The sequence below is a fragment of the Pygocentrus nattereri genome, chromosome 19 (assembly GCF_015220715.1).
Source record: "Pygocentrus nattereri isolate fPygNat1 chromosome 19, fPygNat1.pri, whole genome shotgun sequence".
Taxonomy (NCBI): domain Eukaryota; kingdom Metazoa; phylum Chordata; class Actinopteri; order Characiformes; family Serrasalmidae; genus Pygocentrus; species Pygocentrus nattereri.
The window spans coordinates 16513448-16531641 of record NC_051229.1 but is presented as its reverse complement, the minus strand read 5'-3'; the positions used below and the strand labels follow the sequence as shown (position 1 = coordinate 16531641).

Below are 18194 nucleotides of genomic sequence, written 5' to 3'. Positions count from 1 at the left end.
CTAGTTGTAAAGATAAGACAGACAAACATAAGGTTGACTTCTTTAGAAGCAGATGTGCAGCACACAACTGCCTCATTCATCCCTAGCATTAACATGTTTCTTGGGTGGTCTGATCAGTGGCAAGCACAGGTGTAAATGGGGTCCACTTTATATCAGAGACCCACTATGTTCTAAGCACTCAAACCACCTTTGGAGGTGTTCAGTGTTGCATATGAACACGACATTTACAGTGAGAACACTAAAGGGTCCTGGTGCACCCCACCAGCAACTAAGTACAGCCTTAATCAGACACATCATCATAGCATAGACGAAAGGAACATCGTTCACTTAGCAAATTATGTTTGTAAACAGCTCTTATATGTACGCAAATAGAACCTGTGGTATATTTTTGGCTGTCAACAAATGCAGCGGAAAACTGATGCAGTATGAATGCACAACACCATTTTTCTAGTCATGAAATCAAATCATAAGTCAAATCACCAGAGAAGTGTTTGAGTCCCATGGAAACATTAACCGTGAATGAAAGCAAAGCACTGGAATGAAAATTCTTGGCTGAAACCGAATTTCACACCTGGATGAAAACCGAAAGCAAGAGAAACTTTTTTTCTTTTTTTTTAATTTGCTGTTTTATTTGTGCTTTAGAATAAACATACTAAACATAAAACTACCAAGTAATAAAGAAAACCCTAATTACTGATAAAATCTGATTTCAAAAGGACAAATTGAGCATGACTGAGCATGAGCTGACAATAAATAAAAATTATTTAAACTAATAAAATGACTACAGTATGTAGGAAATCCAACTTTCTTAAAAACAGAATACCTTATCATCCAAGACAAGGAATTCCATTACTTTTAAGTTATTCTTTGCCATTCTGCATTGTCGGTTGTGAATTTTTTAATTTCAAAAACTGTGGCTACAGACAGCATTGTTTTGTAAGTGGGGACTTCCCTTTTTACTTCTGTTGTTTCTCTGTATTTATTGTATCATGGAGGATGTGACGTTTTCAAGTGAAATTAAACCTGTAGTGGGGAAGTTCTTGAGCAGTATGGCCTGATAATCAGGATAAATGTGATTATCAGTTGTTTGTCTAATGTCCCCTGTAGAAACCGTGAAACAGCTCATGTTGCTGTTTTTTCCCCCACTGTTGATCTATAACTGCTTCTCATTCTGTTTCAACACTGAGCAGCACATGAAAACATGAAAGTTTTTTTTTTTGGTGTTAGACACTTCACTGTAGTCCTATCTAATTTTTTGTTTTGTCAACCATCATTTTTGGTCTTTTCTCTCTTTAGGCCAAAAACCTAAACTGCCACTTTTAATCATTTTCATCAGATGTTTCAACATCCCTAGTTAATGGCTTCAAATCTCGGTGCCAATTTCTTAATGTCAGGTATGCACAGTGCCTAAGCCTTCATACAATTCTCTGGATGGAGGAATGAGGGAGGAGGGAAGTGTGGAAGGAACAGGTTCTTTCTCTCTGGCTCGGTAAACCAGATGCATGGCCTGAGGAGAGCAAAAAAAAAAAAAAAAAAAAAGGCATCTAGCAACCAGCTCCCTTTACAATTACAGGCTTTGACTAGGCCTGTCACACTTATACATAACCACCTAATAGCAATTATTTATGCTAACCATGGACATTTTCCAAAGTCATTAGATTTCACAATCGTATTATGCAACAACAAGCAAAATAAATAAAAGAAAGCAGTAAATGACAATGGAGATATCATGGAGCTCATGAAAACAAAGCAAACTCTAATTTATAACTAGGTGCTGTAACATATTTAGAAGGCAGCATAACTAATGTTTGTTTGTCTTTAGCTAAATTTAACATTTCTGGCATACATAGTGAGTCAGGTATGCACAGTGCCTAAGCCTTCATACAATTCTCTGTGCCAAACAAATTCACAGTTAAAGAAAGAAGTCTTACACAGTATCCATAAAACCCAGCACAGCTGATACTGATATTGCACAATATCACATTTTATTGAGCGCCAGGAACATTCTGAACAAATCTTAGACATTCCAGATGAGTTTCTATGGGCATTTTAATGAATCAAGGGATTCACATATTCCAAAAAACGTAAATCAATCGGTTAAAAAAAAAATGACGCAGCCTGATGGAGGCCACATCACTAATATCCTGCTAGTCACATCATGATCACAGAATTTAGCACCATAATTATGCTAAATATATTGTGTATTACTGTGTCATGCATTGTGAAACTGTTTATGCACACCAGCCCCTACACAAGGCATAACGCATATATTCTTACCTTCACTGCCCAAGTAGCGTCACTAGAAGCTGTTGATACCAGAGATGGACTGGCTGTGTCTCTCTGTAAAACAAAGTGCACTTCAGGACAAGGATAAAAGCAGTGGTGACACAAACATAAAAGGCATGTAAAAAAGCTTTCCTATGTATTGAAGTTCTGTATTACTATCTTTTGGTAAAGATATGGTCTTCCTACTTTGCCGGAATATACTTGACACTGCCTCCCACCTATTTTCAAAATGCTTTTCTAAATCTGAATTAAAAAGTGACATACTATTCCACAGACAACTGATAAGGAAGGAAGCAACATATAATTTCCTAGTAAGGTGCTGAGACACCAGAGTAGTCTCAGTACACCATGGAACAGCTTCTGCAAGTCTCTGGAACTGTGCTGGAGAGATGAAACACCATTCTTCCAAAAGACACAAAATGCGTCCCCACACCATAACAGAGCCACCAAACCCTGTAGAGGTCAAGCATTCAGTCCTATACTGTTCTCTTGGTGTACACTACATATGCACTCACCTACTTGTGGAGAAAGTAGTGAAAGATGATTCATCAGGCCATATCACTTTTTTCCACATCTTTGTAGACCAGCGACTCTAGTTTATAGTTTATTCTGAACTCTCAAAATGTGTATTTGTCTTTGTAATAAGGGGTTTATGCATTGCAATTTAACTATAATATCCTCCTTTATGCAGTTTGCAAGTTCTGACCATGCCTTTAACATGTCGTGGTAGTATGAGGGAAGATTGATTGAGGGACGGGGTGAACTCTAAGAACTTGGGCTGGAGTTCTGGGCAGCTCCTGCCTGTAGCTAGAAGGCCAGAACCCCCTCATAGCTGTAGTAGGACTGATGTAGAACTGTGAAACAGGGAATAGATGGAGTGGTGGTGGGGACTGCGAAAACTTTGTCACTAGAAGGCGAGGATGTGAATTTATAGGGAGTTCGATTGGAAGGAGGAGGGGTTTCAGGCATGTCGTCCCCCCCCCCCGAAACTTCAGTTATAAAATCTCTACATTTGTGGATGAACTGTTCTTACTGATCATGTCTGAGATACTTGAGGTACAAAGCTACTTTTCTTCTTGTCAATTAAACAAAAATCAAGGTTAACTGGACCTGCTCAGCATTTATATGCATGACAGAATGCTGATAGCTTAAGAGTATTATGCAGTACATCTGTCTAGAAGTATCTGCACTCGTTATGCTACTCCACTAATTTATTCAGGCCTTTCCTTTAAATCTTCCATCTGTTTGTACAACTGCAAGGAAACTTAAGAGATACTTACAAATTTAGGTGTCGGAATTGAGATGGTCTGGTTCAGACTGCTCTGGCTGACATCATTGCCACTCTGTGCTGATGCCACCAACCTGAGGGCAATAAAGAAACCCTACGAAGCAAGAGAGGGTAAGAGTAACCCAAGAAAGTGTCAATATCATGACAACCGCACTGTACATACTGAGTAGTTAATGCAAAAATGTAACATTCTTTTTAAGCCTTAAAAGGAAAAAAGGAAAGGCTGAAAAAGACACAGAGAAACAGTCTCAAAAAAGAATAATATACTAAGGAAAAATAATCAAACACAATCCAAAGTGTAATTTACCCTCTTGTCCAAGAACCCCTTTCTTTCTGAGTCTGACAAATCCCATATCTGACGGAGAAGAACACAAGACATACAAGATGATTCTATATGGACTAAAGGTTAACAACAGGTTTTTCAATCAATACAGGGACATTAAGATATTACAATAATATTATGTGACAGCAGAAACTGCTAAATTAGGTAAGCACTGGATCATAAACAATGGAAATCCCTATTACGTATTGTATATGTAACTCTATTATCTGAACCGTGGAACCATGACCAAATTTTATGATGCAAAGCTCCTGCTTGGTTTACCTTGCTCAGAGTGCTATCTGACAGGCCTGACTTCTTCAAGAACTGAGCTGCTTCAACTGCCCCGATTTTCCCTGTGTTTGCTGGATCCAACTGTATCCAAACAATCATAAAGGAAACAGATACAGGGTGGGACAGTATATAGTGGGGGAGGAGAGGGGATGACAACATATCAGCCTACATTAAATTTGGGCAGATTTACAAACACATACAACTGTTCTATAACCACTAAAATGCATTGTCTGGCCTTTTCTGGGTCTTAGAGCAACTGGCAAAAAAAGCAACAAGATAAGGGACTTCACCTGTCTGTAAAAGTTCTCATAGGCGGGGTTTCCACTTGATATCTACAAACAGAGAAAAATCTCCTATTAACTTGGAAGAAATGCGGCTGTAAAGTCACACAAAACGGGGCAACCTACACATTAACCAACTGCATTATGAACTGTAAACGTAAAATATGACAAATATTGTAACTGAAAATTTGCCTTTCAACGATTCAAAACTAACTAGCTATTTTTGCTCAGCTGGATGGCCTTGATTAAAATTTTTGTTGGTTCATCTTTTCCTTTACACCTGGTCACGTTTCACGTTGCTGGTGCTTCAGCGTTTTACTGAAGATAAAGTCCAACAAAAGAAGAACAGGAACCTGGCGAACTTCAGATCCTATGCTAAGAGAAGAGCTGGACGTGTTCAGCTCTGCGGTGCTGCAGGGAACAGTCATCACTCCAGGAGTTTCTGGGTTTAATATTTACGTACTTCTAAAAGTACTTTGACGTCTTCACCGTTGTAACACCACTACTAGTATTTTTCACCAGAACACGGTTCTAGTCTAGTCTGTACGACTCCGCGGCTCTGAACCGGCGCCGCAGGCTGTCCGCAGGTCCGTGTCCAGGCGTTCCGCTCTAGCCGGAGATGATGGAGCGAACGGCGACCCTACTTCAACTTTAAAAACTACACACATGCCATTTTAAGTTCAATAACGGCAGGCAACGAGGAGCCTTTGGTGAAAAATACCCCACACTACAACAAAATGACTTCACCTGGCATTTTAGACGAACTTTCCTGCTCAGCTACAGTCCGCGGCGAGCTCCGCCTGACAACACAGTAGCTTAGCATTTCTTCATCCCGGCCATGAAAACAGGCCACACCGCCGGGCGAACTCGGCTTCGCCCGCGCAGCAGCTCTTGTTTAGTAAGAACAACATTATCTGAAGTCGTCTGAAGACTCACAGCAGAGATAAAAAAGAAAGCGAACTTTAAAAACATTACCTGAGCCAGTGACATGAGCGCCGCCATATTTCCTGCTTCTGTCCGCGTGCACGGCGCGCGAGCCTAGAACGCGCATCGAAGGTGTCCGTTTAAAAAATCAATAGAAAATAATAAAATCTCTGTTTATGAGCGAATATCAAACAAACAAACAAATGAATAAAGTCAGGCTGGGCTGTCAGGCATTGGTGTCTTTTCATATAAACAATGCCATAAACTCTATAATAATAATATTATAAATGAGAAATAAAACATTTACGTATTATGATTTTTACAGAGTGAAAACTAGTTGATCACATTTAAGGAGAAGAGCTATAATAATGTTATGTTGGTGTCTCAGCTGTCATGCTAATGTCTGATTCATTAAGAGCATAAGAACTTATCTTTAGGCCTACATGCTTGGATCCATTATTGGAAACGACTAAAGAGGGAGGTTTTTCACAAGTAAAGCAAAAGATGTTTATTTATTCTGTCCCGTTTTCTCCTTATGTAGCTCAAGCTAAATGTGACTTTTCTCTGATGTGAAGTTTCATCAGCAGGACTGGACTGCCCCGGATCTTTCACTTCCAGAATGCAGCCGTAGAGACGGCAGGGCACAGAGGGCACCTGTCACAGCTGGGACTGAATCCCTGTAGAGTGCTTCCCTGGGTTTTACTGTGGTACAGAAAACATTCGAGGTTTTTTTTTGTTTTGATTTTTTTTTTTTTCACTTTTGATCTACCTGGACATTTGAACAACTTACACTTATCATCATCATATGTGCCTATGAAGCATTTAGTGTTGATATAAGAAACCATTTGACTCCTTCTAGATACGTATTCAACACATTGGTCTAAGTTTGACCGGCTTACTGAATGAATTTGATGCTTATGTCTCCACACTGATACTTTAAGCCTAGGTGGCTGCATCAGCTTTAGTTTAGACCTACACAGCCCGTTCTATTATAAACGTGTTCACTTGTTGCTATTTCAAATGAAATGTCTCCATCTTGTGGACACGTTTGGAAGTGCAAGCCCTCTCTATTTCCCTAATTCTTCGGTCATTCACTCATTCTTTTATCATACTTTTGGGAAATAGGTATGACAGTTAGTAAGCGATTGTAATCATCTACAAAATAGTCCAAAACGTCATGAAAACTGATAAGTACATTTATTAATTCTGTCTGTGTCATTCTTGCCAAATCCTTTAAAAATAACGATTTGCTGAAGCTGCCGTGGTGATCAACCACTAGGGGTGCTACATGTAGAGAAACGGGTTTTAACGGCAGAGAGTGTAGCTAAGCTAAAGTAATATGTTCAATGGGGTTTCCAAACTTTTTCTAAGAGGGCCAAACCACACATGTAAAAATAAATGAGGTGCGAAACATTATTCAGAAAAAAAATCTTTTGAAAATAAGTTTTAAAATATCAGCATATAGAACCTGAGCTTTCTGTGTGTTATACTGTGTTTCCTGTGCTGTAAACAGACTAACTGCAGTCGCGTCGTCATTTTGTAGTCAGCGCATGTTGTTTAGCCCATATTAGGAACTCCGGGTCTAAGCCCCATTTCTCTATGGGCCAGAATGAATAGGGCTTTCGAAAATCGCCTCTATCGCCCCCCGTGTTAAATACAAATGTTCAGAACCCGATACGTTTTGTCCTGTGAACATTCTTCTCTCGAATAGCACTGGATCCCCTGAATTACGAGGTCATTAAAGAGCTGAAATATGTGAGCTAAAGCTACCGCGCCCTGAATTAATGTCATTAGACTGGCGTTTTGTCTGGTAAGAGGAACGAAGACAAGGAAAGTTGGTGGTGGAATGAGGAAGTCCAGGAGAGTATTCAGAAGAAGAAGACAGCTAAGAAAAAGTGGGATAACCAGAGAGATGAAGGAAGTAGGCAGGAGTACTGTGAGGCTAGTCGCATAGCGAAAAGAATGGTGGCAAAGGCAAAGGCTCAGGCCAATGATGAGCTGTATGAGAGGCTGGACAGTAAAGAAGGAGTAAAGGACTTGTATCGTTTGGCTAAACAGAGAGATAGAGCTGGAAAGTATGTACAGCAGGTTAGGCTGATAAAGGATAGAGAGGGAAATGTACTAGTGAGTGAACAGAGTGTTGAGTAGATGGAAGGAGTACTTTGAAGAACGAGGAAAACGAGAGAGAGAGGAGGACGACGGGGGGAGAGATAGTGGATCAGGAAGTGCAGAGAATTAGTAAGGTGGAAGTGAGGGCAGCTTTCAAAAGGATGAAGAATGGAAAGGCAGGTCCAGATGACATACCTGTGGAGGTATGGAGATGTTTAGGAGAGAAGGCAGTGGACTTTTTAACCAGGTTGTTTAACAAAATCCTGGAGAGTGAGAGGATGCCTGATGAGTGGAGAAGCAGTGTACTGGTCCCCATTTTTAAGAACAAGGGTGATGTGCAGAGCTGCAGTAACTACAGAGGTATAAAGTTGATGAGCCACACCATGAAGGTATGGGAAAGAGTTGTTGAAGCAAGGCTAAGGCGAGAGGTTCAGATCAGTGAGCAGCAGTTTGGTTTCATGCCCAGAAAGAGTACCACAGATGCAATCTTTGCGTTGAGAGTGTTGGTAGAGAAGTACAGAGACGGTCAGAAGGAGCTACATTGTGTCTTTGTGGATCTAGAGAAGGCATATGATAGGATGCCAAAAGAGGAACTGTGGTACTGTATGAGGAAGTCAGGTGTAGCTGAAAAGTATGTTAGGGTGGTGCAGGACATGTATGAGGATAGTGAGACAGTGGTGAGATGTGCAGTTGGAGTGACAAATGGTTTCAAGGTGAAGGTAGGGTTACATCAGGGATCAGCTTTGAGCCCCTTCTTGTTTGCAATGGTGATGGACAGGTTGACAGATGAGGTCAGGCAGGAGGCTCCATGGACCATGATGTTTGCAGATGACATTGTAATCTGTGGTGAGAGTAGAGAGCAGGTGGAAGAGAATCTGGAGAGGTGGAGGTTTGCACTGGAGAGGAGAGGAATGAAGGTCAGTAGAGACCAGACCGAATACATGTGTGTGAATGAGAGGGAGGCAGGTGGAAAGGTGAAGATGCAAGGAGTAGAGGTCGTAAAGGTGGATGACTTCAAATATCTTGGGTCAACCATCCAGAGCAATGGACAGTGCAAAAAAGAGGTGAGGAAGAGGGTGCAGGCAGGATGGAGTGGGTGGAGACAGGTGTCAGGGCTGATGTATGACAGAAGGATAGCAGCAAGAGTGAAAGGGAAGGTTTACAAGACAGTAGTGCGTCCTGCTATGATGTATGATTTGGAGACTGTGGCTCTGTCTAAAAGACAGGAGGCTGAGCTGGAGGTGGCGGAGATGAAGATGCTGAGATTTTCGTTGGGAGTGACAAGGCTGGACTAGATTAGAAATGAGCAGATCAGAGGGACAGTGAAGGTGGAGCAGTTTGGAGATAAAGCCAGAGAGGCCAGGTTGAGATGGTTTGGACATGTGTTGAGGAGGAATAGTGGATATATTGGGCAAAGAATGTTGGAGATGGAGCTGCCGGGTAGAAGGCAGCCTTGTTTTGTGAGCAACAATCAAAGAGAAAAGCTAAGTTAACTTTGCCATTGAATGATCTTTTATAATGACCATGGCTGTACTGGACACAGCTTTCCTTAGTCTCTAATTTCTCTTTTGCATGTATTCAACATGTGCTGTATTTCATGTTTCTAAAGAACCAGGATTTCATGATTTCCTCAGGTTTTTCTTTCTCATTACTCAGCTGGCATTCATTCAAATACAATTCAAACTGTCCCAAATCTTATCCCCTTATCTTACATTTATCTTGTACCTTATTTTTTCCCTTGGGGTCCACTTCTGATACTTGTGTTGTTATATAGAGAATGGATGGAGAACACAATAAATAAAAGGCAATTGTCACACCAACCACGCCTTGTTGACAAGCGAGGTCAATGGAAAATGGCCAGAGTGGTTTGAGCTGACAGAAACACTACAGTAACTCATGTTACCACTCTGTACAAGTGTGGTGAGAAGAACGGTCTCAGAATTTACATGTCATACATTGAGGTGGATGGGCTACAACAGCAGAAGTCCATGTCGAGTTCTCGTTTTGTCAGCGAAGAACAGAAAGGCTCAAAGTAGTGGGCACAAACTCGCTAAAACTAGACAGTAGAAGACTGGAAACACATAGTCCAGTCTGATGAATCTCAATTTCTGCTAAAGCACACAGATGGAAGGGGCAGAATTCAGATCATCCAACATGAACATATAAGCTTAAGTAGCATAGCTGAAAATGTTGTAACATATTAAACCGCAGTTAGTGACAGATGTGTGATTTTTTTTTTTACATAACAGCAACTGCAAGTGTGCTTTGAACTGCAACTTCCAGGGGCACAGCAACAGCAAAGATTATGTCTCCCCCCATAAATCATGCAGATTTAAACTCAATTTAAACTCTAAACCTCAGCCTAAAACCTATTATTCTTGTCCTAAGCTCTTGACAATGCAATTGCCCCAATAAATCTGTATCCCTATAAATAGTAAACAGTGTACTGACACATTAAAATCCAAGTAGTGAGTCGATTATTAATCAGTAAACCTTATTTGTCGTCCAGTATACTAAATGTGTTTGGCAGATTTTTCTGAAATCTCATTGATCAAAGTTGAATGATTCACACGGTTTCATATGTGGCTCCAAACAGAAGTCACTAATAAATGTATTTATTAAAACTTTGGCATCAATTATAATGACATACAAGTAAGGACTGAGACAAGTTTCTAAAAAGTACCATAGCATTAATCATCACTGTTAAAGTGACACTCTTTGCCCTGCTAAGACACTTTTCAGGAACCAGAACCGGATCCGTTTTAGTTACTAAACAGAAAGCATCAGCACTTGGCTGAGTACAAGTTAGGAATTAAGTCCATAGTGGCCATATTGGTCATTATTTTTCACAGTGTGTACAGACTGGGTTTACAGGTTTGTTATGACTGTATGAAGGAGGAGGAAAGGGGAAAAATAAAAAGCCACCCCCCACCAAAAAAAAGGGCATTTTTGTAGACAATAGTTAAAAACTGAAGTGTACATCAACGAAATGAATAACAGTCAATCGGTGTGAGGTGAAGGATGACAAGATATTTCTGCTGAATAAATAGAGCTGGAACAAAATCTCATTTTTGTTAAAAAAACAAAAAAAAAAAAACAAAAAAAAAACAATCAGTGCCAAATGGGAAAACATTTCAATTCTAAATTATATACTGAACTACAGTACAAAAGTGAGTAATCTCAAGTCTGTAATTCTGATGTCTTCGAGGACGATACAATCTTCTGCAAACATTGTCTCTCTCATGGATCACCACATTCTCCCAGTGCAGAGGACTGCTTTCATGAGGAATGTCGTGACCAGAAGCATCATGTATAGGCATTTAATCAGTAACCAACTTATTTACAATAGAACAAACTTCAAAAATCCATCCTTGTTTGAAGACTCTACTTCTGGGGTATTTATCACACTATGGGATGATGTGGACTTGCCATCATGGAGCGAAAATGATCTTTTGGGCAAAGTAACTGGCCAAAGTAGCAGGATATGCTGTAACCGACAGTTTTTTGATGAGGTATCGGGACAAAATAAACACCCCCGGCCATTAAACCCTATACCTGTTTCCCAACCCCACTCCCTTTCAAAAACAAACAAATGGGGGAAAAAAAACAAAACACACACCTTTAAATTTCTTCAGATCTACCCTGGGAGTATTTCACAAAGCAAGATATAACTCAAGCCTGTCCGATACACAAAAAAGCTGAGAGAAATTCCCCACTGGACAATCCTAAATTTTGGGCTTACGCTATCTGGCTAACTCCGATATTGTGCTTTGTGAAATACTCCTCTCTTCACAAAGCAGGATTAGTTAGCTGAATAACTCAAGCCAAAGTCAAAAGGAAAAGGAATACGTATTATTCCTGTTGGACGATTCTCACTTCGGGCTTAAGTTATCCAGCTAACAGAAAAATCCTGCTTTATGAAAATACCTCACTGCTACTCTCCCTTCCTTCTCTATTTAAAAAAAGATGACTGGACAAGAGTCATATTTCAAATGACATCGAATGCCCTGCAGTTGCCATGGTGACCACAGAATATTGTACCCCTTCAGAGTTTACAGTTCATCTTTAGGAAGTGCCTCATTCTCATCCTCCTCAGGCAGGGTCTCGTCTGTCTCCTCTTCCTCCTCCTCCTCCTCTTCTTCCTCCTCTTCCTCTTCTCCTTCGCTCTCAGCTGCTGTGTCCTGCTCCTTATTCTTTTCCTCTTCCTCTTTGCGCTTCTTTTCATCCTGCTCCTCCTTCATTTTCTTCTCTGGGCCCTGCAGCGAAATATTTAGAGAAAAATGTTCATGAGCAAAGCTCTGCCTTTTAGAGTAAAAGCTATAATGCCTAATATGCATTAGTGCTTTTGAGATGTGAGTCACAAGCAAGACAGTATTCTGAATAGACTCATAATTAAGCAGTGCTACTACAGTTTTACTGATTTAAATAATTCTTTATTTCTTCATTACCTTAGTAACTCCCCAGGTTTCTTCTGCAAATTCCTCTGCTGCTTTCACATCGTCTGTGATGAAAAAGTTGTCGAAAATGGTACCAGACTTGACCTGAAACACGGAAAGAGGATTAACTGGATATGCACTTGTATGGACATCATACAAAAGTTGATTACAGCTGCTAGAAGCAGTTTCTGCTCACAGTTGTATGCAAAAGTTTGAGTAACCATTGTTAAATTAACCAACCACAAAAGCCATTACGGCCCACAAGAAGATTAATCACCTGAGTGCTATACAAATTTCAATTGAATTCAATCTAATTTCATTGACTGTAATCATACAACATGAAACACCAAAAAAAATCCCCAAATTTTCTGCTTGCAATTTGCTGAAGCAATTTTCATGATTAAGGAATTCCAGATGATTTCAGATTAAACATTTTACATTGACTTATACTTGCATTTTGCCAAATCAATCACTGGGCTCAAATTAAATGTTTAGGTATATCGCTATTACTGGTTGTCATAATAGTTAGTTTTGTTCAGTGTCCATGTATTGCAAATAAGTTGTGCGGTTAAAAATAAATACAGAATGACGGAGAAGCGGCTTAGAAAATGGATGGATGGATGGATGAATGGATAAACAAACAATTGACTGCCAGCAGCACCCTACCAGTACAGCCATGGCCCACTGTGGGAGGCCACAGTAAACAAATTTAAACATGGCATTTTTCTGCAAATATTTGTATGTGTAGCGTTTCTATTTATTTGCTGAATTTATCATATTTGACAAAAATAAAAGCCACATTCACAAGGCACATTTTAAGTTTTATTTTTTCCTAATGTGTTAAATTTAACAAATAAAATGAACAGAAATGTGTTCTCTGCAGTGGATGTGTAACAAATTTTCACTTAGAAAGTCAACAAAATATGTAATTTGCCCAGGGGTGCTGTTAAAAAAAAAAACAAAAAAAACTGCAGCCATCATACTGCAGCCAAGCCATTTAAACTCAAGAGTCAAGAACGCGTTTTTGAAGTGTGCGATAATCACAATATGTAGCAGTACACTTGGTGTTTTGTCCATATGCTATCCTGATAAACTACATATTTAAAAAAAAAAACAAAAAAAAAAAAAAAAAACCACACCACACAAAAGAATTCTCTGCCAACACCACAAGCAGGCACACATACCTGCCAGAGATCTAACCCAAGGACTCCAATGCTGTCAAACTTGTAAATCTCAGTGTCTGGACTGTACTCTGGATTATCAATCTCAGGGTGCACCCAGACTCCTTTGTAGCTAGGGTTATCGATCTGCTTAGGTTTCCACTCTCCCTGCAAGGATGAAAGGATTGTGAATCCACATACAGAGCACATGCATCTGACTCTAAGGTCAATCAGTTTGATGATCAACCTGAAATATCCACATCATCTCATAAATGATATTATCTATCTACCAGTGACTGAGGTCAATCAGCTTATAGGATGTAACCAAACCAAGTTTAACAAGTGAAATAAGAAAACTGCATAAGAAGTTCTATAATAAAAGGCACATACCTTGTTCTATAATGAGGGTGCACATACCTTGTACTCTGGGTTGGGGATCATGGCTGGCTCCCATTCTCCATCCATGTCCTCATCCCAGTCTTCAGGTTTCTTAGCATCTGGATCTGGAATGTTCTCAGGTTTGTCCCAGTCCTGAGGAACAAAGGACAAAATTATATGTAACGCTCTTAGATATAAAAATAGACAAATGTTTACTATCATCATCATCATCATTAGTAGTAGTAGTAGTAGTAGTAGTAGTAGTCACCAATTAGGCTAGCATTCAAAATGTGAGTCATTTTTTCTATAAATTATTTATATAGTATATGCAAAAGTGAATGTTTAAACTTTTTAGGCATCAACAAGAAGCTACTGAACATTATATAATATACTGTAATCAATTCATATGACCTTTTTTGTTTTCAAGTTATCTGCCTTGAGATTTGAAGGCCACTTTTAAAATACAAGGCATTAAGAATGTTAATAATCTTATAACTTGATGTCATACTATAAATACATAAACTTCAAGTTGCACAGAACTAACATTTTTAATCATTTATACCTTGGAATAAGAAAGAACGACCTTCAAAATGTATAGAGAGTACATTACACGACATTTTTGATACAGATAAAATCTTTTCTCCACCAAGAAACTTTTCTCTGTTTAATGGGTCTATTTGTATGCAATTTGAATTATAAAAAAAATGAACTGCACTGTTGCTAGCCAAAATCAGTAAACAACGCAAGCACAAGCAAGAGTGACCAGCTGGGCACAGAACAGTATGTGCTGACTTTGAGCACCTCCCCACATTTTAATATCCAACAACAAAGAGACAACAAATGCTAGGTGATTGGTTAAGTTGGTCCTACATCTTTTACATACTATATAGGACACAAACAGCACAAAAACATTATCCCATGGGCTTCTAACAACACTTAGTTAAATGTAAGCCATTATCAGCAAAAGCATTACCTAAACAACTGTGAATGCTTTATTGTAATGAAAGTGTCACAATTCGTACCTCGGGCTTGGTGTCAGTCTCGTCATCAATCTTGGCACGGTCGTCCCAGTCCTCAGGCTTCTTGGCCTCAGGGTCTTTGATTTTCTTTGGAGGCAGGAAGTCCCAGTCCTCCTCCAGAGAGCCCGATTCCACCTTCTCATTATCAATCTTCACCTCATAGGTCTGATTTGGCTTCAGGATCAGCGTGTAGAGGTGAGTCAGCTCATCATCCTGAAAGAAAGGGGGGGGCAGAAGATGTCATGATTAGATGCTGGTGAGGCTAGAAAGCTGCTGATCATGAGTAAACGTCTTTCAGTGAAAACATTTTTAATATGATATTTCTAATCTACTTGATTGAAAAACCTATTTTTAAGCCAATGGTTTGACAAAAGTAGGCAGTTTAGCGAAATCCAATAGTAGCAGCCATTATGAATCCTCTATTTTATCTGTACTTGTGTCCATTTTTATAAACAGCATGTCATACAGTGCTAGAAACCCCATGAAGTCCATTTGAGATTACTCACCAGCTTATGTAGTTTACATAATGCCAAACTGGTGGCTATATACTTTTCATTACTAGAAAAACTAAAGAAGTAAATTTTGAACAACAAACACGTCTTGGCTGATTAACTATACTAGCCATAATGGGGGAAAACTGCAAATTCAACTTCTGACCAAACAATTGCTTTAATGAGGTATGTGCACTTTTCATTTATTCATTTAAAGAGGCAATATGGCGTAAAACACCTTAATTGTAAATACTAGTTGTATATATGAGAGCATTGCAGCATTGCAGGGATCCCTTCAACAGCAGGAGGGAATCCCTCCTTCTGCATTGACCAGGTAGGGGTTAGCAGAGGAGGGGAATGATTGATACATGCACACAAGCAGCCCACATCAATTTCTTTAAACCAAAAAGAGACTACTTTTGAATAACTAAAAAAAACACTTGTGGTAAATATAAATGTACATATGCAAAGAGTATATTCACTTATTGAACCCTGGGCTTATTACACATCTTAAACCTTCATATTTAGTCATTATTATGAACTACCCAGTAACTACTATGAAACTCTTATGCCAGTTCTGTAGGTATACACATGAGAAATTGAAGCATGAGGCACATATATGCCTTGAGCATAAAGGAATTGCTAAACAAATGCTTACTTTACACTTGATGTCCTTTTTGATGAGGTGGTTCTTGCCTTTGTAATTGAAGATGACATGAACCTTCTTGGTGCTGTAGCCACAGATATCTGGCCCTGTTAAAACAATTAAAAAAACTAGGTCAGAAACGCTCGCTCACAAGGCTCTTCCCATTGCTGGCCAAGACTCCCCAACACAACAAATATCATCTCAGCCACGAAAGTATCGTGCCATATTAAGACCTACCAAACATGATATAGTATTGTGATTCTCCATGCAGCTCGGCCTGGTTGAGGTCAGCGGGGAAGACTTTGACGTAGCCACCTCCACAGTCGATCTTCTGCTCGTGTTTGACAGAGAACTGGATGACCAGGGTTTTGCCCTTGTTGCTGAAGGATTCAAAGCGGGCGGACGCAGCGTAAAAGCGAGCGTCTTGGCTGGTTTGCAGGCCTAAACGTACCGATAACAATGATTAACCAAAAAAACTAGCACATGTAAATATCTTTAATGCCATGGAGGGCTATAATAATCTACAGTCTAGCATTTTGTCTGTCCCTACAATTAAAAGGCAGTGGTCAACCAACCCTGCTCCTGGAGATCTACCTTTCAGCAGAATTCAGCTCCTGCCCAGATAAAACTCATCTAGCCCTAACTAACCAAATTGCTTAATGATTTAGATCAGTTGTGTTCAATCAGGGTTGAAAGTGAACTCTTCAGGGGGGCAAATCTCCGGGAGCAGGGTTGGTGACCACTTTACAAAAAAGGCTGACAATTACCAGATAGCTACTTTTAATTGTGCATATGATGGGGGATGGGTGAAAAAAAATAACTAAATCAAGCTGTGCTGTGCTCCTCTGGCTAATAACACCATCTTAAACAGTAAATCCAGTCGAAATGCTATAAAAATTAATAAGAATGAATGCAAATAGCCTTCAGATGCTGTTGGCTACTAGCTTCCACTCATTCTTAGCTTTTCCCTTTCTTTTAATAGAAGACCGTAACAGTGAACAGCCCCAATATACACAAACTGAATCATGCTAAGTAGTGGCTACTGTTCATTCTAAGCCAGATTTGTACGTTAACAAGAAGACAGAAGTGGCCTTACCTTTATCTTTCTCCACATCACCATAAAAGTTCCCAGAGGTAAGTTTAAACTGTCCATAGTCAGACTTGTGCTCAGAGTTCACCCACCGGCTCTTCCATTCATCTGGAAATTTTGAACAGAAAGTGGTCAGTCAAAGACTTCTAGAAGGTAGTTAAGTAAATAGGATTGCCATAAGACATAAACAGCCTTTAAAGATTATTAATGATAAAGACAGAGTGTTAGATTTAAGGGAAACTTAAACAGGTTAGAGGACATTCCAATCTTGGTTTAGAGGAAACAGGACATTTCTGCTGTCCTGTCCTGTCTGCGGTGCCACTGAAAAAAAAACTTCCTGCTTCAGAACATCCCCTTTGGCAAAGACTAACTGCATGAACACTGCGGGTTGATACACTTTTTAGTTTCGATTGAGGAATTGCTCCTGGTGGATCTTAGTGAGCTGCGCCTTCTTTCACTTTGTTTAAAGCAAAGGCACAATGCACAACCCAGCTTACCAGTTTTGGGGCTGTTTTGGAGAAAGAGAAACCAGAGAGGCTGGTGAGAGGCCATGCATGGTACTATGCCAACCGAAAGCAAAACTGTACACTCTTTTAAAAAAAAAAGGCTCTTCAGTAAATTGAATGGTTCTATTTAGAACCATGTGCTCTACATAGAACCATTTCATGCTTAATTTTTATTTGCAGGGTGAAATTGTTCTTCAGAATGATGGAGAATGTGTTGTACAAGGTTCTGTGTAGCAGCAAAATGAGTTCTATTAGTGTTATGATATTAAGCTGTAACAACAGAAGAACCCTTTTGGTGCTATACAGAACCATTTTCACTCTACATCAATCTAAAGAACCAGTTAAGCATGGAATGGTTTTATATAGAACATGTAATTCTTATAATTAATAAATAAATAAATAAACCCCTTACAAAGCCATCTTTTTAAGAGTGTAGGGAGCAAAGTACTTTCATAATCTTAGAATTTATTCTTTGTAAATTCTGTTCAGCTTCGCTTGCTAATCAGCAATGCAAATTTCAAGAGAGCTACACATGACCTAGCCTAGGACTGTCTGAGGAATCTTATTTGCCAGTTTCCAACCCCTAAACAACAGAAAAACAACCAAAACAACACCCCAAAACCACAATGACCAGGACGACACTTTTAGATTTCTGGTATTTACTTTTTTGGGCTGCTGTCCATTCAAACTACCTTAGCAAGCTAGGTTAGCTAGTTAGCTAAGTTAGTCGAATGCTCTCAGGCTGAACACGCTCGTAACAAGAAACGTAAGCCAACTTACCACCGTCGAGGAACTGCTCTTTAAAGTAAACCGTCGCATCGACATAAAACGTCGACAACGCTACGGAAAATATCGTGAGCAATGCAAAGTTGTGCATTTTTAAACGCTGCTCCAGCCTCCCTGGTCTGCTGTCCACCGTGGTCTGTCCACCTAAGCCAGGTCGAGTCAGGTTTATCGCTACTTTCAG

At 39.7% G+C, this 18194-nt stretch overlaps 2 protein-coding genes across 4 annotated transcripts in view; both read right to left on the bottom strand.

Annotated features, from left to right (window-relative positions):
* The window catches only part of eps15l1b (epidermal growth factor receptor pathway substrate 15-like 1b), a 44577-nt gene extending 39064 nt beyond the window's left edge, over positions 1-5513 (bottom strand). For all 3 annotated transcript variants that reach the window (XM_037531057.1, XM_037531058.1, XM_037531059.1), the window contains exons 1-6: positions 5444-5513; positions 4478-4519; positions 4179-4268; positions 3882-3929; positions 3567-3668; positions 2278-2340 (exon numbers count right to left, since the gene is read on the bottom strand). In XM_037531057.1, coding sequence (XP_037386954.1) covers positions 2278-2340; positions 3567-3668; positions 3882-3929; positions 4179-4268; positions 4478-4519; positions 5444-5470 — 372 coding nt within the window. In that variant the 5' untranslated portion in view covers positions 5471-5513. The remainder of the gene's footprint in view (positions 1-2277; positions 2341-3566; positions 3669-3881; positions 3930-4178; positions 4269-4477; positions 4520-5443) is intronic.
* Positions 5514-10075: 4562 nt separating this feature from the next.
* calr3b (calreticulin 3b) lies at positions 10076-18194 on the bottom strand. The gene is made up of 9 exons (XM_017697042.2): positions 18008-18194; positions 16728-16829; positions 15869-16072; positions 15644-15738; positions 14498-14707; positions 13515-13628; positions 13122-13265; positions 11950-12042; positions 10076-11757 (listed from the first exon to the last, which is right to left on the bottom strand). Exons 1-9 carry the CDS (start codon positions 18102-18104, stop codon positions 11554-11556), a joined length of 1263 nt encoding a protein of 420 aa, XP_017552531.2. The 5' UTR covers positions 18105-18194; the 3' UTR covers positions 10076-11553.

Excerpts from the sequence above, each read along its gene's own strand:
- calr3b (XM_017697042.2), bottom strand. The coding sequence starts at position 18,104 with ATGCACAACTTTGCATTGCTCACGATATTTTCCGTAGCGTTGTCGACG. Across the intron at positions 15,739-15,868 it reads ACAATACTATATCATGTTTG|GGCCAGATATCTGTGGCTAC; the intron begins GTAGGTCTTAAT and ends TTGTTTTAACAG. Across the intron at positions 13,629-14,497 it reads AGACTGACACCAAGCCCGAG|GACTGGGACAAACCTGAGAA; the intron begins GTACGAATTGTG and ends TTTGTTCCTCAG.